This window comes from Phocoena phocoena, chromosome 3, assembly GCF_963924675.1.
Source record: "Phocoena phocoena chromosome 3, mPhoPho1.1, whole genome shotgun sequence".
NCBI classification, from domain to species: Eukaryota; Metazoa; Chordata; class Mammalia; order Artiodactyla; family Phocoenidae; genus Phocoena; species Phocoena phocoena.
This window is the reverse complement of record NC_089221.1, coordinates 160,418,515-160,438,463: the sequence shown is the minus strand read 5'-3', so window position 1 is coordinate 160,438,463 and position 19,949 is coordinate 160,418,515. Positions and strand designations below refer to the sequence as shown.

At 48.6% G+C, this 19,949-nt stretch overlaps 1 protein-coding gene across 1 annotated transcript; it reads left to right on the top strand.

Moving 5' to 3' along the window:
- Window positions 1–1,564: 1,564 nt before the first annotated feature.
- SLC35E1 (solute carrier family 35 member E1) lies at window positions 1,565–15,675 on the top strand. Its single transcript, XM_065875112.1, has 6 exons — window positions 1,565–1,988; window positions 2,391–2,461; window positions 4,633–4,770; window positions 5,804–5,929; window positions 14,720–14,965; window positions 15,445–15,675. The coding sequence occupies exons 1-6, from the start codon at window positions 1,565–1,567 to the stop codon at window positions 15,673–15,675; spliced, it is 1,236 nt and encodes a 411-aa protein (XP_065731184.1).
- Window positions 15,676–19,949: the final 4,274 nt, after the last annotated feature.

Here is a 19,949-nt window from a genome sequence, read left to right as displayed (position 1 = left end):
GCCGTGGTGCAGGACACACCCACTCCTAGAAAAAGTAGGTGAAGTAACTTTAAGGGCAGTGTGAGGTTGAACTCTGCCCCTGCCGTCTACCATCTGTATGGATCTGGGCTAATCACTTTACTCCTGTGCACCTGTCCCCATTTGGGAGCTGCAAGTGCTACCCCAGAGTTGTGAGGACTAAATTAAATCATCAGACTTTAGGGTGGAAAAAAGGAAAGCATGTCAGCAGGACCATTTGTGCTGTGGAGTAACTAGTTTCCTAAGTCCACTGTGCCTGTTTTCTCACTTTGTAATATGGCCAGCTGACATGTGGGTATCCTGAGGGTGACATTATTCTTGTGACAAAGGGTCACAGGCACAGCTGGAAACTATTAGGGTGCAGGTTGGCATCCCATGAGCCTGTCCTTCTCTCAGGCCTGGGCTTTGAGGGAGGTCACTGCTCCCCCACCCCCTCCAGGGACCACCTGTTCTGTGTCTGAGTATCTGGTCAGCCCTAGGGTACAAATATTGCCTGCCTTTGAGAACACAAGGTTAAGCTAAGATCTGCCACCAACATTTGGGGATCAAGTTGGGCTGTCACTTTTTAATTTGCCAAGTAAGGACACAGTAGAAGGAAATTTTAACATTCCCTATCCCCCCAAAAGTTGGAAGTACATGACTTTTCGAACAAAGTCCTTCAGTATAAGATCATCTTGCTGAAAACACCGTTTTGTTTTCCTCCGTTGCGGCTTGGGGCTGCTCTATCCCAGCCGGTCCTTGGGCGTCAGCAGTCGGGGCCAGCATCACGCCCCTCCCTCCTGCAGATCCCCTAGAGACAGGTGCTCGAGGAGGCTGCCATTACCACGGCTCCCAAATTGGCCGGAGGATCTAAGCCACGTCGCTTCCCTCCTCTGGGCTTCAGTCCGTCAGTCGGTGAAATGAAGATGGTAATACCATCCTCGTTTCACCGCACAGCGCACATCGAGTTCCCAGAACGTGCTCCGGGGCGCTCTGAGGTTGGGTCCTCTGTTGGAGTCCAGCCACGGGAGTTCGCTCCCGGTTTGCAGAAAGAATTTGGCCCAAGGAGAGGTTTTTACAATTGGGTTGCTCTCCCCGAAAGGTCTGGTCTTTTACCTTCGTTGTCCGCCGCCGGCCATCAGGAATCTGGCTGGGGGGCACCGATGCAGCCCGGACATCGAGGTTTGACCCACGAACTCGATCGCCCGCTCACAGACACCGACGTGGCGGGGCCTAACGCTCCCGCCCGCCCCTCCTGCTTGTGCTCTGGGCCCCCGTCCCCGGTCCCCCGGGCCACCCCACCGCTTGAAGAGCCCTTGTGGCTTTACGGTCCCCGTTCCTTCCTTCCACTTCCGGGACAGGCCCCTCCCTCCCCCTGTGGGCTTCCGGAGGGGGCGGGGCCTGCGCGCGCTACGTGGTGGCGGGCGCGTCTGCCGGCGCGTGTCGGTGACGCAAGAGGTGGCGGCCAATGAGGAGCGGCGTTGGCTGGCGCTCCCGCCCATCCTGCCCCACCCCCGCCCGGCGTCGGGCCGTCGGACGGGCGGGAAGGGGTGGGCGCTCGGGGAGGATGGCGGTGGCGGCGGCGGTGGGAGTGGGCGCTGGCGCCGGGGGCCCAGGAGCCGCGGGCGGCAGCGGCGGGGCGCGCGAGGGCGCGCGGGTGGCGGCACTGTGCCTGCTGTGGTACGCGCTGAGCGCGGGCGGCAATGTAGTCAACAAGGTGATCCTGAGCGCCTTCCCGTTCCCCGTGACCGTGTCGCTGTGCCACATCCTGGCGTTGTGCGCGGGGCTCCCGCCTCTGCTCCGCGCCTGGCGCGTGCCCCCGGCGCCGCCAGTCTCGGGCCCTGGGCCCGGTCCGCATCAGTCGCCGGGCCCGCTCCTGCCACCGCGCTTCTACCCGCGCTACGTGCTGCCGCTCGCCTTCGGCAAGTACTTCGCGTCAGTGTCCGCGCACGTCAGCATCTGGAAGGTGCCCGTGTCCTACGCGCACACCGGTGGGTGCCAAGCCTGGCCTAGGGGAAGGCGTCCGGGGCACGCCGCCTGGGGCTTCGGCTCTTGGATTGGAGCGCGCCGGCCGGGGTGCAGTCGACGGTCAGGAATGCCGGGCTGAGAAGTCAGCTAATGTCCGAAAGGCGCTGGAGGCCGCCAAAAGCTTTTAGCAAGAGAGGGACACGCACAGGGGTCTCGGGAAGGGAAGGGGCTGAAAAGAATTCTGGGAGCTGAGCAGGGCGGATCAGAACTGTTGGGTTAGGGGGAAGGCCCACAGAAATAGAAGAGCTGAAGCAGGTTGAGGGGCTGCCAAGCCTACCCGCCCCTCCAGTGGAGTTGGGACAGAGTCCCAGGGTGGGTTCTAGGACTAGAACAGCTCCCTGAACGCCCCTTGCCTCTCTTTGCAGTCAAGGCCACCATGCCCATCTGGGTGGTCCTCCTGTCCCGGATCATCATGAAGGAGAAACAGAGCACCAAGGTAACCCAGGAGGGCTCTGGGCCAGTGGGGGCCCCAAGGGCTTTCTGGCTGTTGCCCAGCTGGTGACGTGGTCCAGGTTCCTGGCCTGCAGGTTGCCTGGCTTCCTGTCAAGGAAGGAAGTCAGCTTAGAGACCTCTGGTGGCTCTTTTGCTGCTAATGTTCTGCAATCACCCTGGGGGCAGTGGTGTGTGGTGTGTGTGTTCCTGAGTTGTCTCTGTTGGGTGATCTCAGGATGCTGCCATCCATCTCAAGTGCAGCGTTCCTTCCTGTTTTGATTACCTACCTGGGGTTGCTGGTAGGCAACTTGGATAACTTGGTACCATCCTGACCAGACACCCCATGCCCCTCCAGTGGGGTCAGGGTTGGAACATCCTTGGAACATCCGACTCCTTGCTGGAACGGAACTCTGACAGAGTTTCACATCTTTGCAAGAGATAGCGGTCAGGTTGGGACTTCTGGGGTCAGAAGTGAAATGCTAGTCAGAGGAGTCCGATTTTGGCAAAGCCCAGCAAAGTCTTCACAACAAAAACAGCCAGGAATTGTGAATGTCTGGGAATGGAAGTGAAAACAACACGCAGAACCCAGGGCTGCATAGGGAAGATGCTCCGGGCACAATTCAGGGTCTGTTCAAGATGCCAGGCCTGGGTATTTCCTGGCTTGGAGGGAGAGAAGCTGTGGCGTCAGCCAGAGACAGCCTTTCCCTGTGTCCTTAAGTGGAAGTGGGACTCCTGTTGTCCCAGCTGGAATCCATTTCATGCTGGACAGAGCTCCTCTTTCCTATGTGGTCGGTTTCTGGCATCCTGTATTTTATGTAACTTAGAACGGCGGTGCCCTGGATCAGCTTATAGAAATGGGGCCACCTCTGGCTGATGTTTTCTTTCAGCCAGTCTTTTCCCCTGCAAGATCTGGGCGCGCTCTGCAGCCCACCCGCAGGGTGACGTCAGGTGTGACTTGTCTCCCTAGGTCGGAGTTGCCTGAGGTGTGCGGCTGCATCTCTCCATATCACATTGTGTTTATCAGGTTTCCTGTTGTAAGGGACATTGTACCCGGCTTGGGCGGGAAGCCAGAACCTTACACAGAGAGGAAAGACAGGGGAATGGCTTAGGCAGGAGACTAAGGATAATGATAGAGTAAGTGTGGTCCCACCCTGTTTGGATAAGCTGGGTAATCATTCCTGATCTCAGGGGAAGAAATGGGACTTCAAAAGGGAGAGCCCGAGGGCGACAGCCAGTAGTGGGGGGAGCAGGAATTCTGGAATTCAGAGGCCTCCCTCGGCCCTGTGTGTGGGCGTTGGTGGGGTGGGAAGCCTCACCACCCCCTCCTAAAGTCTCCCAAGTGCTTTAAGAGTATCCTTTGTAGAAGGATGAGTCAGGAGTAAGAAGAGCTAAGTGTGGGGAATGGATCCCATTTTAGCCACCAGAGTTCCAGGGCCATTCCTTGCCCTAGGCCCTGGAAAGCTTGAGCCTTCTGGAAGGCCCCCTATCATGGCACTCGCTACTCGTTCTTTCGGCCAGCAGTTACTGGGTTGCCTGCCGTGTGCTGGGCACCAGGAGCAGTGAACAAGGAGCTGCCCTAAGCGAGTGCAGGGACGCAGACAATGTAAAGGGTGCTTGTAGTGGATGGAGAGTGCTATTCCCTGGAACACATAGCAGAAGAAACTGACAGCGTCTAGGGGGAGGTGAGTCAGGGAAAGTTCTTGTGTTTGTGAACTGACACCTGAAGGGAAAGGAGGTCTCCAACTGGAGAAGGTGTCGGGGGAGTGTCCCTACCAGGGATAACTGCATGTTGGAAGAGCCCAAAATAAGAGGGACCCGGCCAGCCTTTCAGACGATTGAAGTTTCAGACCCTGGTGTGTTGGTGGCAGCAGCTGGATAGATCCTATTGAGACCAGCCCTGGTTTGTGGCTCTTAATGAGGGTGATGGTATAGGGGGTGGGGCCACCCACAGTGATACAGCCCTGCCCTCAGGTACTCCGAGAACCATCTGCGTCCCACCCACCCCCCCAGCGCCCCCTAGAGCCTCACTGTCGTGGCTAACACCATTGTTCAAGGGGGTAGGCAGTGTCCTTTTGGGGAGGGAAGAGACAGCAGCTGAGGCTTTCCTCTGGTCATTTGTGTTGGGTGGCCCAGCTCAACCCTGGCCCATCAGCCCCTCCTGCCCTCCTCTCACAGGTGTACCTGTCACTCATCCCCATCATCAGCGGCGTCCTGCTGGCCACTGTCACGGAGTTGTCCTTCGACATGTGGGGGCTTGTCAGTGCCCTTGCTGCCACACTGTGCTTCTCGCTTCAGAATATTTTCTCCAAAAAGGTATTTGGGTGCCATCCAGGGTGCACCTGGTGTTGCAGGGGTGTGCGGGTGGCATCTAAAAAAAAGTGGCCGAGTAGGGATTTCTTCGGTGTTGGAACAAAACAAATCCTGTTGCCCTTCTGCTGGTTTTCTATTTGTTTGGTTTTTAAATAGCTTTTTTGTTTTTTTTATTATAAAGTTCGCCTACATTCAATGTGAAAAAATGGAGAAAAGCCCAATGAAAAGAAATCAGAAAACTTATTGAGCACCTACTGTGTGCCAGGCATCATAGTAGGTGCTGGAGACAAGGAATCAAGAGAGACCTGCCCTCTGCCGCAGGGTTTCCTCTTTACTGAGGAAAGTCGCAGTGCTGTCCCCTAAGGAGAGCTACTATTAATGCTAGAGATTTTTCCTGCACAGTTTTTAGAGTTGTAATATTATACGTACTTTTCAAATTGTGCTTCGTTCATTTATTATTGCAACACTGCATGCTCCCATATCATTGAAAGTTATTGCTCCTAACTCCAGTAATAATCACATCTTTTCAGGTATCACAAGTGACACAGTCAGTTTCCCTATTGCAGATGCAGATTATTTCCAGCTGTTCACTATAAATAATATTGTAATGAACGTCTTGGCGCATAACATTTTTCTGTGTCTCAGGTTATTTCCTTTTGATAGGTTTACAGTTCTTGGGTCAGAGGGTATGAGATGTTTATGGCTCTTGATATACTTTATGCCGATTTAGACATTAACCAGTGCCATTTCAGAGTGCCTGTTTTACTGTAGCTTCACCAGCATTGAGTGTTGGTGTTTTTTGTTTTTGTTTTGTTTTGTTTTGTTTTGTTTCTTTTCTCCGTCCTTCATGTACGAAACATCGTGCCTGTCTTGGACATGGGCTGTGTGTCTCGTCATAGGTGCAGTTTCAGGTTTGGCAGTCAAGGTCAGATGTCAGGGTTAACGTACAGTCACCATGTTTGGGGCCTGGGTAAGCGGAGCCCCTCTTGCCACTTAATAGTTTCGATCAGCCTTTACAGAGGTTTTCTCCCTTCAGGTATTAAGAGATTCAAGGATCCACCATCTCCGGCTGCTGAACATCTTGGGCTGCCATGCCGTCTTTTTTATGATCCCCACGTGGGTCCTGGTGGACCTCTCGGCTTTCCTGGTCAGCAGCGACCTGGTGAGTTGGCCTGTGTCAAGAACATGGCCTTTTCTTAACTGGTTCCAAAGTAGGCCCTTTGTCAGGGGGTTACGCCTCTGTGTTGACTTTGGGGCAGCTGAGGCCTCTGACAGGCAGCCCTTTTAGCCCTCAGCCCTTTGATGACTCACACCGCCTGCAGCTGAGCAAGAAGGCTGCCTGTGCATTTCCTTGTGTGTCGTGCTAGATCCTAGCTGCTGATAGCTGCTGCATTTGTGCCAGTGCATTCAAGGAAGAAAACAAGCACAAGCAAGTTTCCCATCTTGACAGTTTGGTTCAGATCTCACTTTGCCTTTTGGAAACTGTGCTTGCACTGCTCGAGTCCTTTCTTGGTGTCATCTCTGTACTTCCATTGGCACCAGATGTATCCATAGCTCTCTAGGCACAGGAAAGAGCATCTTCCCACCACCTACAGGACCAGCCTCCAGAGAATGTGCTAGAAACTAATGCAGGTGACAGTGATAAGAAGGAGGTTCTTCCAGGCCCGAGTTAGATGGAGTCAGTGTTTATTAGGGCTTAATGAGGTCTGACTGGATTCTTGACATTGGTCTTTAATCCCTACCACCACCTATGGACGTAGTGGAGGTTATCTCTGGTTTCCAGGTGAGGCAGCCATGGCTCTGTGTTCTAACTTCCCTTCCATGTTGATTAGCTGTAATGTTTCTGTGAAGAACTTTCCATCATCGGCTGGAACTAGTTTGTCACCTGAAAGTACAGTGCATGAAAAGCAGTTTACTGCTTCTCTTTCCTTCTAGTTACCAGTTTTCAAAGTAAAGAAAACCAGGGAGTGTTAACAGGGAGTTGAGGGTTTCTTCTGGGTGAAGGAGGGTTCTTTGATTTATTTACTTTTCAGTATCATTGTGAACTTGTGTTTGTCAGTTGTATGCGTTATTTTGTTAAATATTCAGAATATCTTGTCTGGGCTGGTGGAGTCCTTCTTATTGGCTCCCTGCCCTTCTGATACCACATATCAGCCTTGGGTAACTTTTGGCCCCACAGGATATCCTCCCTCATCTTGTGCGCCTCCCATCCCAGACCTGCAATCAGCCACTCCTTCAGGGACCTGGGTTGCTCTTAGCAGAGAGAGATTCGTGTTTAGAGATACCATCTCAGTGCCACGTGTGCTCACTGCTGTTGGGTTGTCATTGTTTTTAAGCCTTGGCAGTAAAAAACTAGGAAAGACGTATTTGGTGGCGGAGGGGAGAGCTTATCCTGATTCATTCTAAGTCCAGTTTAACATTGCAGCATTTATTACTGCTTTGATTTTGTGTGTGTGTGTCTTTCCTGGTACACTTGGTTTCTCACAACGTTTCTCATTTGCAATATACTACGGAAACTGTTCATACGTGATTCTACTGTACACACATATAACTGCTTCGAAGTGAGACTCCCTACCAGACAACTGCAGGTAGCGTACAGAGAAACGGTAAAGATTTCTTGGCAGCTCTGTCTGTCCTTAAAACAGGTTTCGTTACAGACGTACAACTGGAATACCGTGTTCTAAGGGCACTTGAAATAATTGTTTTCACAATGTGCCTCTGTCACCAACTTCTTGTGCATCTGGGTTCCTTTACTTCCATTTGTTTTCAATTTCTAGGCAATTTTTTTCCCTCACTGAATATATCAAACCTTTATATTTCCAAACCCAAGTGATATGACAGGGTTTATTCAAAGAAGTCTAACTTCAGCCCCTGTTGCCTCCCCACTGCCGACCCCCATAAGTAGCCATTTTTCTGATCTTGGTTTACCCTCTCAGTGTTCCTCTTCGCAGACATAAGCAAATTTCTATATATGGTCGGCCCTCCATATCCATGGGTTTCGAGTCCCCATATTCAACCGAGGATCAGAATTTTCATCCGAGGCTGGTTGAATCTGCAGATGTGAAACCCACAGATATGGAGGGCCGACTATAAATTGTACTACGCCATTTTATATGAGAGACTTTGAGCATCCTCAGATTGGGGGCTCCTGGAACCAATGCCCCACAGATACTGAGGGCCAAGTGCGTTCATACCTCCCTCCTCACACAAAAAGTGGCTTTTTAGATACTTAGAAAAGAGTGCCTTGCTCTTTCCACTCAGTGACATGTCCTGAAGATCACTCCATACTGACCTGTTAGGTCTTTTTTGTTCCTTTTATTGACTGCATAGTATCGTCTATAGGTTTGGCTTCAGTTCTGTTACACTGTCCTGTTACAACTCATTGGGGTCTGTGTGTATACACACAAACAGGTATACATAGGCTTTGCTCTGCTCTCTCTCTTATTTTTAGGTCTGCTCTCTTTGCTTTGCTTTTCTCTTGTATTTTGGACATTTTTCGGTTTTCTTCTAGTTTTTCTCATTGAGGCCATCTATTTTTTACCTTGATGGGGACCTTGTGCGTTTTAACAGCAGCCCTAGGAGCATGCAGTAGTCCACAGCGCTGCCGCCTGAAGGCGGGGTTCCTGTCGGGGCTCCTCCTCTCTGCCCTGTGTCTCTCAGCCAGGTGAGTTAGCTCTGTTCCAGTGCGGCGCTCCATAGTAGGAGGAAGGAGGTTCAGGTCGGAGAATATCAGCTGGGGCCTGCTACTCGCCATGTTACCAAGAAGCAAAGGCTACAGAGGGCACTTCCCAGACACGCCCAGCCCTGATGCCAACAGTTCAGCTGAAGCCAGGCACGGATCACCAGACTTGGGAGCAGGAAGCCTAGTTTTAAAGTTTGGACAGGATGTGTGAAACAGATATTTGAAAACTGGAAAGTAAATGGGAGCAGGCAGGCTGGTAGAAAAAGCCAGATTGCAAAGTACCACTGAGCCATCTGTGAGTTTGCCTTTCTTTTGCCTCCTGTGTCTCCAGCCTGGACTCAAGGCAGCCGGAAATGCAGAAGTGGGTACTGGGGGAGAAGACAGTCAAAAGCCCTCTATGCTGGCTTGCAGACGGGGAAAGGAGATTCCTGATGTTCAGAGAGAGTAGAGGAAATCCCCCATTTTCTCTGTTTCCTTTGTTCTCTCGCATCCCAGGCCCCCAGCAATCCCATGATAGTGGCGGCAGCAGGTCCCACGGGCACCTGAGATGCTGAGGGGGGCAGCCTCCCTCTGCAGTCACAGGATGGGATTAGCCCCATTGCATTTTTTTTCTCCCTTCATTCTCCCACTGCTTGGCCCCTGAAATGAGGTGCAGTTGTGGGAAAGACACAGCAGAATGGGGTAATTAATTCCAACTTTCTGACTGGAGGACTGAAAGAGGGAGCCCTCAGAAACCATAAAGTACCAAGGAGACATGGAGAGGAGGAACCCAGAGAAAATGACCTCATAAAACATGAAATCCTGGGCCCACTCCTGAGCTGTGCACGTGGGAATCCGATCCTAGCAGCATACAAAGACAGGATAGACTACTACCCAGGACCAAGAGTGACAACTGGGTAGAGCACACTCAGGACAGAGCTGTGTACCACTGAAAAGGCTTTGAAAACAGAACTGACATTGGAACCACAACCCACAGGAGGCTGCTCAAGCTTGTAGCCTGAACCCAACTGAGTCTGCTAAAACCAAATATTGATATTCCCCATGGGACTTAAATAAGACCTACAGTCTTATAATATTCTAACTGTCCAGGATATAATCCAAAATTACTTGGCATATGAAGAAGCAGGAAAATTTCAAGTCTTGTGGGAAAAGATAATCAACAGATGCCAACACTGGGATGACCCAGATGTTGGAATTATTGGACAAAGACTTTAAAGCAATGATATATAATCATGCTCCAAGAATGCTCTTGAAACAAATGGGAAGAACAGAAGATAGATAGAACCGAATGGAAGTTCCAGAATGGAAGGAACAGCTTAAACACTCACTGGATGGGCTAAGCAGAATGGAGGTGACAGAGGAAAGTCCATAACTTGAAGATAAATCAATAGAAATTATCCAGTTGAAACCACAGAGAGAAGAAGATGAAAAGACAAAGAAAAAAATCTTTGAAAACAGCCAGAGAAAAACGATGCAGTATTTATAGAACGGCAGTTTGGATGACTGCGGGTTTCTCATCAGAAACAATGAAAACCAAAAGTAGAATAACATTTTTTTTTAAAGTACTGACACTAAGGAACTATCAACAAATATATCCAGCAAATATAGAATCTTCAAAATCAACAGAACTATAGAAAATCAGCAAGAATAAAGAACTGAATGCCACAGTCAACCAACTGGATGTCTCATTGACATTTCTAGAATACGCTACCCAACAGCAGCAGAACAGTCATTCTTTCAAGTGTACATGTGGAACATTCACCAAGATCATATTCTTTGTTACAAAACAAACCTTAACAAAAGGATTGGAAACATGCAAAGTATATTCTCTGATCATGATGAAATCGGAAGTAAATGACAGAAAGGTAATGAGAAAATCTCCAAACACTTGGAAATTAAACAGCGCATTTCTAAATAATCCCTGGGCCAAAGAGGAAGTCTCAAGGGAGAAAAAAATTTTTTTCAACTTAAGCAAAACTGACCAAAAACAAAAGAGAGAGAGAGAGAGAGAGAAGACACTACAAATATGAGGAATGAAAGAGGGAATAGCACTGCAGAACTCACAGACCTTAAAACCGTACTACTACTACTGACAGTTCTATACACATAAATTCAACAATAGATGAAATAGACCAGTTCCTCATAAACCACAAACTATCAAAATGCACCCACTCAGGATGAAGAAGATAACCTGAGTCTCAGAGCTATTAAAGAAATTGAATTCATAGTTTAAAACCTTCTAAAAAGAAGTCATCAGGCCCAGATGGTTTTACTGGTAATTTCTACCAAACACTTAAGGAAAAATAAACACCAGTTCTACACAATCTCCTCCAGAAAACAGAAAAGGAAAGGAACACTTTTGGCTCATAACAAAACCAAGAAAAAGACCAAAATCCCTCATGAACACGGAGGCAAAAGTTCTTAACAAAGTATTAGAACAAATCAAATGCAGTGATATATAAAAACCATGCTACACTATGAAAAAGTGGGATTTCAATCAAGAATGCAAAGCTAATTCAATACTTGAAAATCAGTCAGTGTAATCTACTATAATAGTCTAACAAAAATCATGTATTCATACCAACTGATGCAGAAAAGGCATTTGACAAAGTCCAACGTCCAGTCATGAGTTTTAAAAAGTCAACAAACTAGAAATAGAAGGAAACTACCTCAACTTGATCAAGGGCATATATAGTTAACATCATAATGATGAAAGATTGAAGGCTTTTCCCCCTAAATTCAGGAATAAGGTAAAGATGTTTACTTTCAACATGCACATTCCACATCATACTTGATATCGTAGCCAGGGCAACAAGACAAGAAAAAGAAAAAAGAAATACAGATTTGAAAGGACAAAATAAAATTCTCTATACCCAACAAAATTTTATTCTTTAGTATTAATTCAACTATAAATCACTACTTAAATTTTAACTTTAATTTTTCTCCTTGTCAAAGGTGTAAATGAAAAAAACTTGAGATACTAATCTATCTGTGTGTGTGTGTATACATGGAGATAAGATATATACCTATATATATTAAATTTTTAATATAGAAAAGCTGATTGGAAAATTTACATACACTGACTGGCAAGAGAACTGGAATAGCCAAATAAGTTTGAGAGAGAAAGAATAAAGTTGGAGGAATCACATTACATAATTTTAAGACTTAGTATAAAGGTATGGGTATTGGTGGAGAGAGACATCGATCAGTGAAGCAGAATAGGCAGTTTGAACTTATACTCACAAATATGGGTAACTCATCTTTGATGAAGGTTCAAAGGCAATTCAATGGCGAGAGGATAGTTTCTTTAACAAATGGTGTTGGAACAATTGGACATCCATAAGCAAAAACTGAGGCTGGACTTCAACCTCACACATTATACAAAATTTAATTCATAATGTATTCTAGACCTAAATTTAAGAGCAAAAATGATAACCTTTAGAAGAAAACAGAAGAAAAATCTTCACAACTTGGGATTAGTTCTTAGACATTACACCAAAAGCAAAGTCCGTAAAGAAAATAATTGGTAAATGGGGACTTCATCAAAATTAAAAACTTTTGCGGGCTTCCCTGGTGGCGCAGTGGTTGAGAGTCCACCTGCTGATGCAGGGGACACGGGTTCGTGCCCCGGTCCGGGAGGATCCCACATGCCGCAGAGCGGCTGGGCCCGTGAGCCATGGCCACTGAGCCTACGCGTCCGGAGCCTGTGCTCTGCAACAGGAGAGGCCATAACAGGGAGAGGCCCGCGTACCACAAAAAAAAAAAAAAAAAAAAAAACTTTTGCTTTCCAGTACACTATTAAGTGAAAGAAAGACAAGCTACAGACTGGGAAAAAATATTTGCCAATGAGATACTGACAGAGGACTTATGTTCAGGATATATAAAGAACTCTCAAAATTCAATAGTAGGAAAACAACTTGTTTAAAAATGGGCCAAAGACTTGAACTTCACCATTGTGATTGTACAGATGGCATGTGAAATATGTTCAACATCATTAGTCATTAGGGAAAAGCAAATTAAAACCGAGATGAGATGCTACTTCGTATCCAGTAGGATGGCTACAATGAAAAGTACTGGCAGTACCATGTTTGTCGAGGCTGGGCCACAACTGGAATTCTCATATATCGTTGGAGCAAGTGCAAAGTCATGCAGCCACTCTGGAAAACATTTGGGAGTTTCTTCTGAAGTTAAACATACACGGACCATATGTCCCAGCAGTCTCACTCCTGGGTATTTACTCTAGAAATGAAACTCACATTCACACAGAAGCCTGTACATGAATGTTTATAGCAACTCTATTCATGATCACAAAGTATTGGAAACAACCCAAATGTCACTCAACGGGTGAATGGTTAAGGTAACTTCGGTATGTTTGTACAGCAGAACATTTCTCGGCAATAACAACTGTCATCCCTTACAACAACTTGGGGAGTGGGGGGGTCAGAGGCATTATGCTGAATGAAAGAAACCTGTCTGAGAAGGTTCCATGCTGTATCATTCCATTTATAGGACAGTCTCCAGAAGATGAACCTATCATGAGGAACATATCAGTGGTTGCCTGGGTTGGGGGAGGGGGTTTGCACAAAGAAGCCCTGGGGAGTGTTATGGGGTGATGGAGCTGTTCTGAATCCTGATTGCAGTGTTGGCTACATGAGTCAATATATGTGTGAAAAGACATGGAACTATCCACCGGGAGGAAGAAACACTTGACTTTATTGTTATGTCAGTTCTTTTAAAAAGCTGGATTGCCTGGGTTCCTTTCCTGCAAGATAGATATCTTTGCAAGCTGGCTGCCTTGTAAAAATAGCTTGGAAGTCCATATGGGTCACCTCAGGGAAGAATTGCTGGGAGAACAGGCCAGCTCACCCTGAAGGCGTGCTGGTGGGCTCACATGCCTTACAGAGGCTATTGTCCCAACTAGGGCAACGTTCTGGGCAATTCTGAGCAGGTCGCCTACTCAGGTCTCCCTCACCTTTAAGAGGACTACGTGATCGTTCCCTATCAGAGGGTGGTAGAGATAGAATCAGGCCGCTGCCCTAAGATTGCTGCAGCTCCCATCCTGGCAGGGCCACTAGACACCACTGTCCTGGGCGACCCAGCTGCATCCTCCTCTGTCAAAGGCCAGAGCAGCCTGGGAACTGGCTTGGGATCAGCCCAGGCTCTTTGAGGAGTTCTGTGGCCCCGACGTCTGCTAGTTGTGGTTTCTTCTGGGCCCCCTTCATTAGGGTGGCTTACTTCTGGTGAGGGTCAAATGGTAACTAAAATTTTGACGATAGCATCACCTCCTGTTTGTTTGGCTTGGGATTGTTTTAAAGCACTTTCAGAGCCATGATTGCATTTGATCCTCATAGCAGCGGCGTTGTGTGGACTTATCAGGGGTCAATCTTTCCCATTTCATAGATGAAGGAAACAGAGAGGTCGAGCAGCTTGCCCGGGGGGTTCCCAGCAATGGGGCAGAGCCTCTGGCTCCCAGCCTTGGGCGGGGAGGGGGGGGTCTTCACACACCCAGAGGCTGCCTTCCCAGGACCTCCCCATTTTATACAATGCATCATGTCTGCTATGGTTTAAATGTCTGTCACCCCCCACCAAATTCTTATGTTGAAACCTAAGCCCCAAACATGATGGTGTTAGGAGGTGGGGACTTTTGGAGGTGATTAGGTCATGAGGGTGGAGCCATCATGAATAGGATTCATGCCCTTATAAAAGAGACCCCAGAGAGCTCCCTCACCACTTCTGCCATGTGAGGACCCAGTGAGAAGGTGCCACCCTGAACCAGGAAAAGGGCTCTCACCAGATGCGGAATCTACCGGCGCCTTGATCTTGAACTTCCAGCCTCCAGAACTGTGAGAAATAAACATCTGTTGTTTGGAAGCACCCTCAGCCTGTGGTATTTTGTCTTGGCAGCCCAAACAGACTGAGGTGATGTCCAGAATGCAGACCTCGCTCCGCTAACCCAGAGCCCCGGCCCTCACTGGACAGGGATGAGGGAAGGCTTTGGTTTGTGTCATACTCTGCAGCCCTTGGGTAGCTGATGTCCCCCCGAACCTCCGCTTCCTCAGCAGGAAAGGGTGGTGATCATTATTATTGTTGCTCCATGCAGAGTGTCGTGAAGGTCAGAGGTTGTATAGATAAAGCACCTGGTATCACATGATGACCCACCTGGGTCTGTTCCCCAGCGAATGTGTGAGCCTGATAAGCCACTGTGTGTCACCCCCCCTGCCAGGGCAAGCGTGTGACCGCAGTGCTGTTCTCGCTCCCCCGTCTCTGTAGACCTATGTGTCCCAGTGGCCTTGGATGCTTCTGCTCCTGGCTGTCAGCGGCTTCTGTAACTTCGCCCAGAACGTCATTGCCTTCAGCATCCTCAACCTCATCAGCCCTCTGAGCTACTCGGTGGCCAACGCCACCAAGAGAATCATGGTCATCACAGTGTCCCTGATCATGCTGCGAAACCCAGTCACCAGCACCAACGTCCTGGGCATGATGACGGCCATCCTGGGGGTCTTTCTGTACAACAAGGTGAGTCTGGGGTGGGGGGAGGCTGTCCCCCCGGACGCCCAGGGAGTCTACCGAGAGTTGGTCGGGGCGGGGAATGGAAGGGGCCTCACCAGGAACTAAGAGGCCCGGGTTCCAGCTGCCAGCTTTGCCACTGACTGGTTTATGGTCTAGGCTCAGCCCCCTCTGCCCGGGGCTTCCTTTTCCTGCGTAGATGACCCCGGGCTCATGCCTCAGTCCAGTGTGGCTCTCGGGTCTACTGAGGCTTTATCGGGAATTTCCCTCCCTCCTTGCGAAGATTGTTTGTTCCGATGTAAGGCTGTGGGATGGCTGACAGGTAGGGCCGGTCCAGTAACAGTTCACTGGCCATGCCCAGCCCCGCTAGGGATGACACTTGTGTTGGCCTCGAAGGCTGCTTGGCTGTGAATCTCGAGCTCCCCTCTGTCCTCTGTGCGTGTCCTGGACGAGGAGCCAGTGGTCTCACCGCTCTCTTGACCTCGCAGACCAAGTATGACGCGAATCAGCAAGCCCGGAAGCACCTCCTCCCCGTCACGACGGGGGACCTGAGCAGTAAGGAGCATCATCGGAGCGCCCTGGAGAAGCCCCACAACGGCATTCTCTTCCCCCAGCACGGGGACTATCAGTACGGCCGCAACAACCTCTTGACAGATCACTTCCAGTACAGCCGGCAGAGCTACCCAAACTCGTACACTTTGAACCGTTACGACGTGTAGAGTCTAGCGACCAGGGCAGGACGTTCTGCCAACCCTCCCTCTTACCCCCCAGCAGTACCAGAAACTTCTGACAACCAGTGAATGTACAACCCGGCCAAGGGGGGACGGTGCAGAACCATCAGAAGACCCTGGGGTTCCCGGCCCCCGTGGGGGCAGCAGGACGCCGTCCCTGCCGTGGGGACCACTGCTCCCGAGCTCCGGTGTTTCACGCCCTTTCTTCCTGGAGTCTGTCTTCTGAGGGCTGCGTCGCCATATGGAAATCTCGTCCGGCTTTTACCTTTCTGTGTGGACTTACTTCCCAAGTCATGTTTTTCAGAGTTCTTGTTCTGTTTTCCAGATAACAGCCAGGACCCTCTCTGGAAGGGACACAGACCTCGGAGTGGGCAAGAGGTGGTTTGCGGGGAGGGTGGCAAGGAAAGGACCCTAGGGTGGTGCTTGGTGACAGACTAGCAGCTTTAATTCCACTGCTCAGGTAGGCGTAGGACTGGTGCAGCCATGGAGCAGAGGAGTGTAACGGTTATTGAAAACATCTCCAGCCACAAAGATGGACTCAGCTTTCTGATCAGCCCCATGGCTGTTTGCAGTTCTGGCAAACGTTCCCCAGTGCAAAGCTATTGTAATTAGCATTGAATTCTTAGAGCCTAATTCTGACCCAAAAGTCAGAGGTGGCGTGTGCCCGGATCCAGAGGGAAAGGTGGCCGCTGTCTCCTGGGCTCCCTCTTCCGTTGCTGGAGCAGGGCATCTCTCCTCTCGGAGCAGCAAGGAGGAGGGGACGCAGGGCTGTGAGAAGGATCATGAGGAAATCGTGTTCAGTGTTTCAGGGTCTATTTCTATAATATTTGTTTTGTTTCTTGAGCTTTCACCACTTCTGTGCTGACTTAGTAGGATGTTTGGGGGGGGGTGATGTTGGCTTTATGAGGATCTTGCATTTTCCTAGGGCAAATTTTGTAGCTGTCTGTGCTTTTATGCCCCCATCCCCCTTAGGGGATGCAGGATGCATGAGGATCAGCTTATGGTTGGAAAACCCTTTTGTTTTTAAGCATTTAAAAACAAGAGAAGTTGCTGGCGATGCCTGTCTCGGCACATTTCTGCGTTTAGTAGCAAGGAAGTGTTTTGAAAAGCTGGTCACTAGCTTTTCTAGTGAGCAGTCCCTGAAAGTGAGATGAATCAAGAATGTCATCTCGATAGTTTGTGTCATAGATGAGAGCTCAGTGCTCTGATTTCCATTAGCTGTTCTTGTGGTGTTTGCATTAGGATCTGAATCATGTCCCAGTGAAGGGGCAAGCACCAAGCCAGGGTTTGGTTTGCCAAATCCGTCTTTGGTCAAGAAAAAGTTTGGGTTTTGGTAAAATCACTCGAGGAAAATTATGTGACCCTAGTGGGTAACCCATGTGCTGAGGTCCAGGTCGGGACACCTGGCATCACTAGAGACTGTGCCCTCCGAAAGGACCACTTGCTTGGCTCTGAGGGTCTTCGCTGATGGCAGCCTTCTTCCTTCAGCCCTGTCCCCGGCCTCTTGAACAGGCACTTGGCTTGATCAGCAGATGGGATATCGGGTCACCCTTTACCTCCTGGCATGTGAGACGGTTCTGTTTCAAGAAAGTACCGCTTGACTCCTGTTCGTTTTGGTAATTAGAATTTTACACTTAGAGGTTACACTTTTGTCAGCTTATGAATGGGCGGCTCCTGGAGAGGTCACAGGGACCCCTTGTGGCCTGTGAGTTCAGTACCACTGGCCTAAGGAGTCCCTGTTTGTCATTGTCTTGCTTTTGAATTACTTTGGCCACAAGTTCTGAGACAATGCTGTGTAAGACAGGAAGGGGCCGTTCTGAGGGTGTTATTTGGGAAAAGAACCTGCTGAGTGCCTTCACCAGAGGCAGTAGAGTCTGCAGTTGAACCACAATAAATGGGGATAATTTTGCACAGCATAGACATTACAGTAGTTGTCTTTATGATAGGAACTGATTTATTGAACGTATAATTGAACTCCAAAATGAATTATGCCTCTATGCAGGTTTAATGAAATTTCTGAGGTTGCTGAAATGTGTATATTTGTTTTCCTTTTCCAGTGCAAGATCTGCTGGTGAGGGGAAATATCTGACTGGTTTTATTACGGTTTATACATGAATAAATGGGATATTTAGTTCTGTACATAAATCTACAGTGAGTACATACACTGGAATGAGAGACAATCATATTAGACCAAATCATCAGATCAAAAGACAAAGACATACTTTTGAGACTTGAAAGTTCAAAGCTGACACTGACCTCCTGAAGGCCAGTTTTCCAGCCACTTGCTGCCCTTGCTCAACCCTCCACCCCACTCTCAAATCCACATTTGCAGCTGGGTGCCCCTCACCTCCTCACTGCCAGGGATTGTGACAGCTAGTTCACCCATCCGTGGTGTGGTCTGCAAAACTAACTCAAACCCAACTCCTTCGTTTTACAGAAGGGGAAACTGAGGCTCAGAGGGCATTTTTAAATAGTGTTTGTTCACTATCTTGAGACTCAGTGTGGAATTTTTAAGCACCTTATTTTAATTCATTCATTATTGGGAAAATCAAACCCCTGTTACAAAGGAGAGAAGCCAAATAGGTTCAAATGAAGAAGCACTTGGAATTTCTGGATTTTACTGTGTATTTGGCATACATCATGCAACAGGCCCTCTGTTATCACTGGGACATAACCAGACCTGGATACCTTAAGGTCTAACAGCCTTAAGGACATAGAACATTAAATTATTGAAGAATCTGAACATTGTGAATTCTCTTTTTCAATTGTCACCTTGTTTTCAGGACTTTTCTTGCTATAGACTGTTCTGTGGGAATGATACTGTGTATATTCATGGCTGGCATTTACCAAAAATAAATGGTGGTCTCCAGGGAATCAAGATTGGTCCCAGTTTGTCAGTGAGGGTCCCTTTCTGAGTGACCCTGTCGTCAGCGTGCCCAGCAACAAAACGTGTAAGAGGCAGAAAGAGCAAACCAACTTGGTTCCCACATTCAGGTGTATTGCAACTTTTTAAATCTTTTCTAAGCCAAAATTTAAACACGTGACTTGTGAATTCACGAGCCAGTAGGACAAAACTAGAATCACAGCTTAACAGTTAATGACATGCCTTTATTGAACAGAATAACATGGAAAATCCAAGAATGTTGTGAGAGCTGTGCTTACATCTGTATGAGGAACGACAGAGTACCTGCTACGTGTGGGCTTTTCACACACAATCCACAAAGGATTACTCTTCACCTTGTGAGGCCCAGAGGGGTTAAGTCATTTGTCCAGGATCACACTGAAGTCTGCCTCCAAGCCCATTTCCCCCCATATTACTCAGAAACCACTCCCAACAGACAATTTCCTTCAATCACAGTTGATGGGTAGGAGTTTCTCCTAAAACAATTGCCCACATCCTTTTAACTCATAATCCTTTCGTTCAGTGATTTACTGAGCACCAGAATATATCGCTGAGATATATAAAGGTGCCTGTGGATAGTTTATCTCTGAAAGGATACACAGGAGGCCGGACACAGCCGTTGCCTCTGGAGAGGATATATGCACTTTTTTCAAAACTGCCATATTGTGCCAAGTACAGGAAACAGATACGTAAGCCTTCTACCCTCGGAGCACTCAGCTTAGTTTATGGATGTGTGACTACGGAGCACACAAGTGCTGTGCTGGAGGCGGGGCAGAAAATGCTAAAGGAAGTACAGGGTAATTATTCAAGCGGCATATGGGAATGTTCTGGCTTGCGTTTTCAATTCACAGAGTATTTTATTTGCACATTTTATATTATATATGCTTGTTTAACTATCAGGACCCAAGAGGCAGGTATTAGCCCTATTTTACAGAGGGAAATGGCAACAGAGAAAGTCAGGCTTGGCCCATGGAACACACCTGGAACCCAAGTGTCTGACTCCAAGCCCAGGGCCCTTTGCCCTGCAAAGCAGCCTCAATGAAGTGAGTGGTTTTGTTTTTCCTCACGTTTGTCATACACTCCGAAGAGGAGCTGGTGCAATCAAAGGCGATCCTTTCAATTTACTTGCCTCGGCCACACTGCTAAAGTAAGACCCTGAAGGAGCCCTGATGTCCACATGACCCAAGTCACTTTGCAGTTGTCTGCTGTGGTTCCAGCAAGGCCTCAAGAGGCTCTGCTGGGGATGGTGTCACTGCCTTATAAGTCAGACAGGGCCAGGTTTAAGGACGGCCTCATTGCTCAGATGCCAGAGCCCGAACCCCTCCTCAGGGATGTCTGCTCCCAGACACTGGACTCCTCC

Coding starts and splice junctions, on each gene's coding strand:
- SLC35E1 (XM_065875112.1), top strand. CDS start 1,565: ATGGCGGTGGCGGCGGCGGTGGGAGTGGGCGCTGGCGCCGGGGGCCCA. Junction 2,462..4,632: donor AGGAGAAACAGAGCACCAAG/GTAACCCAGGAG, acceptor CTCCTCTCACAG/GTGTACCTGTCACTCATCCC. Junction 4,771..5,803: donor AGAATATTTTCTCCAAAAAG/GTATTTGGGTGC, acceptor TTCTCCCTTCAG/GTATTAAGAGATTCAAGGAT.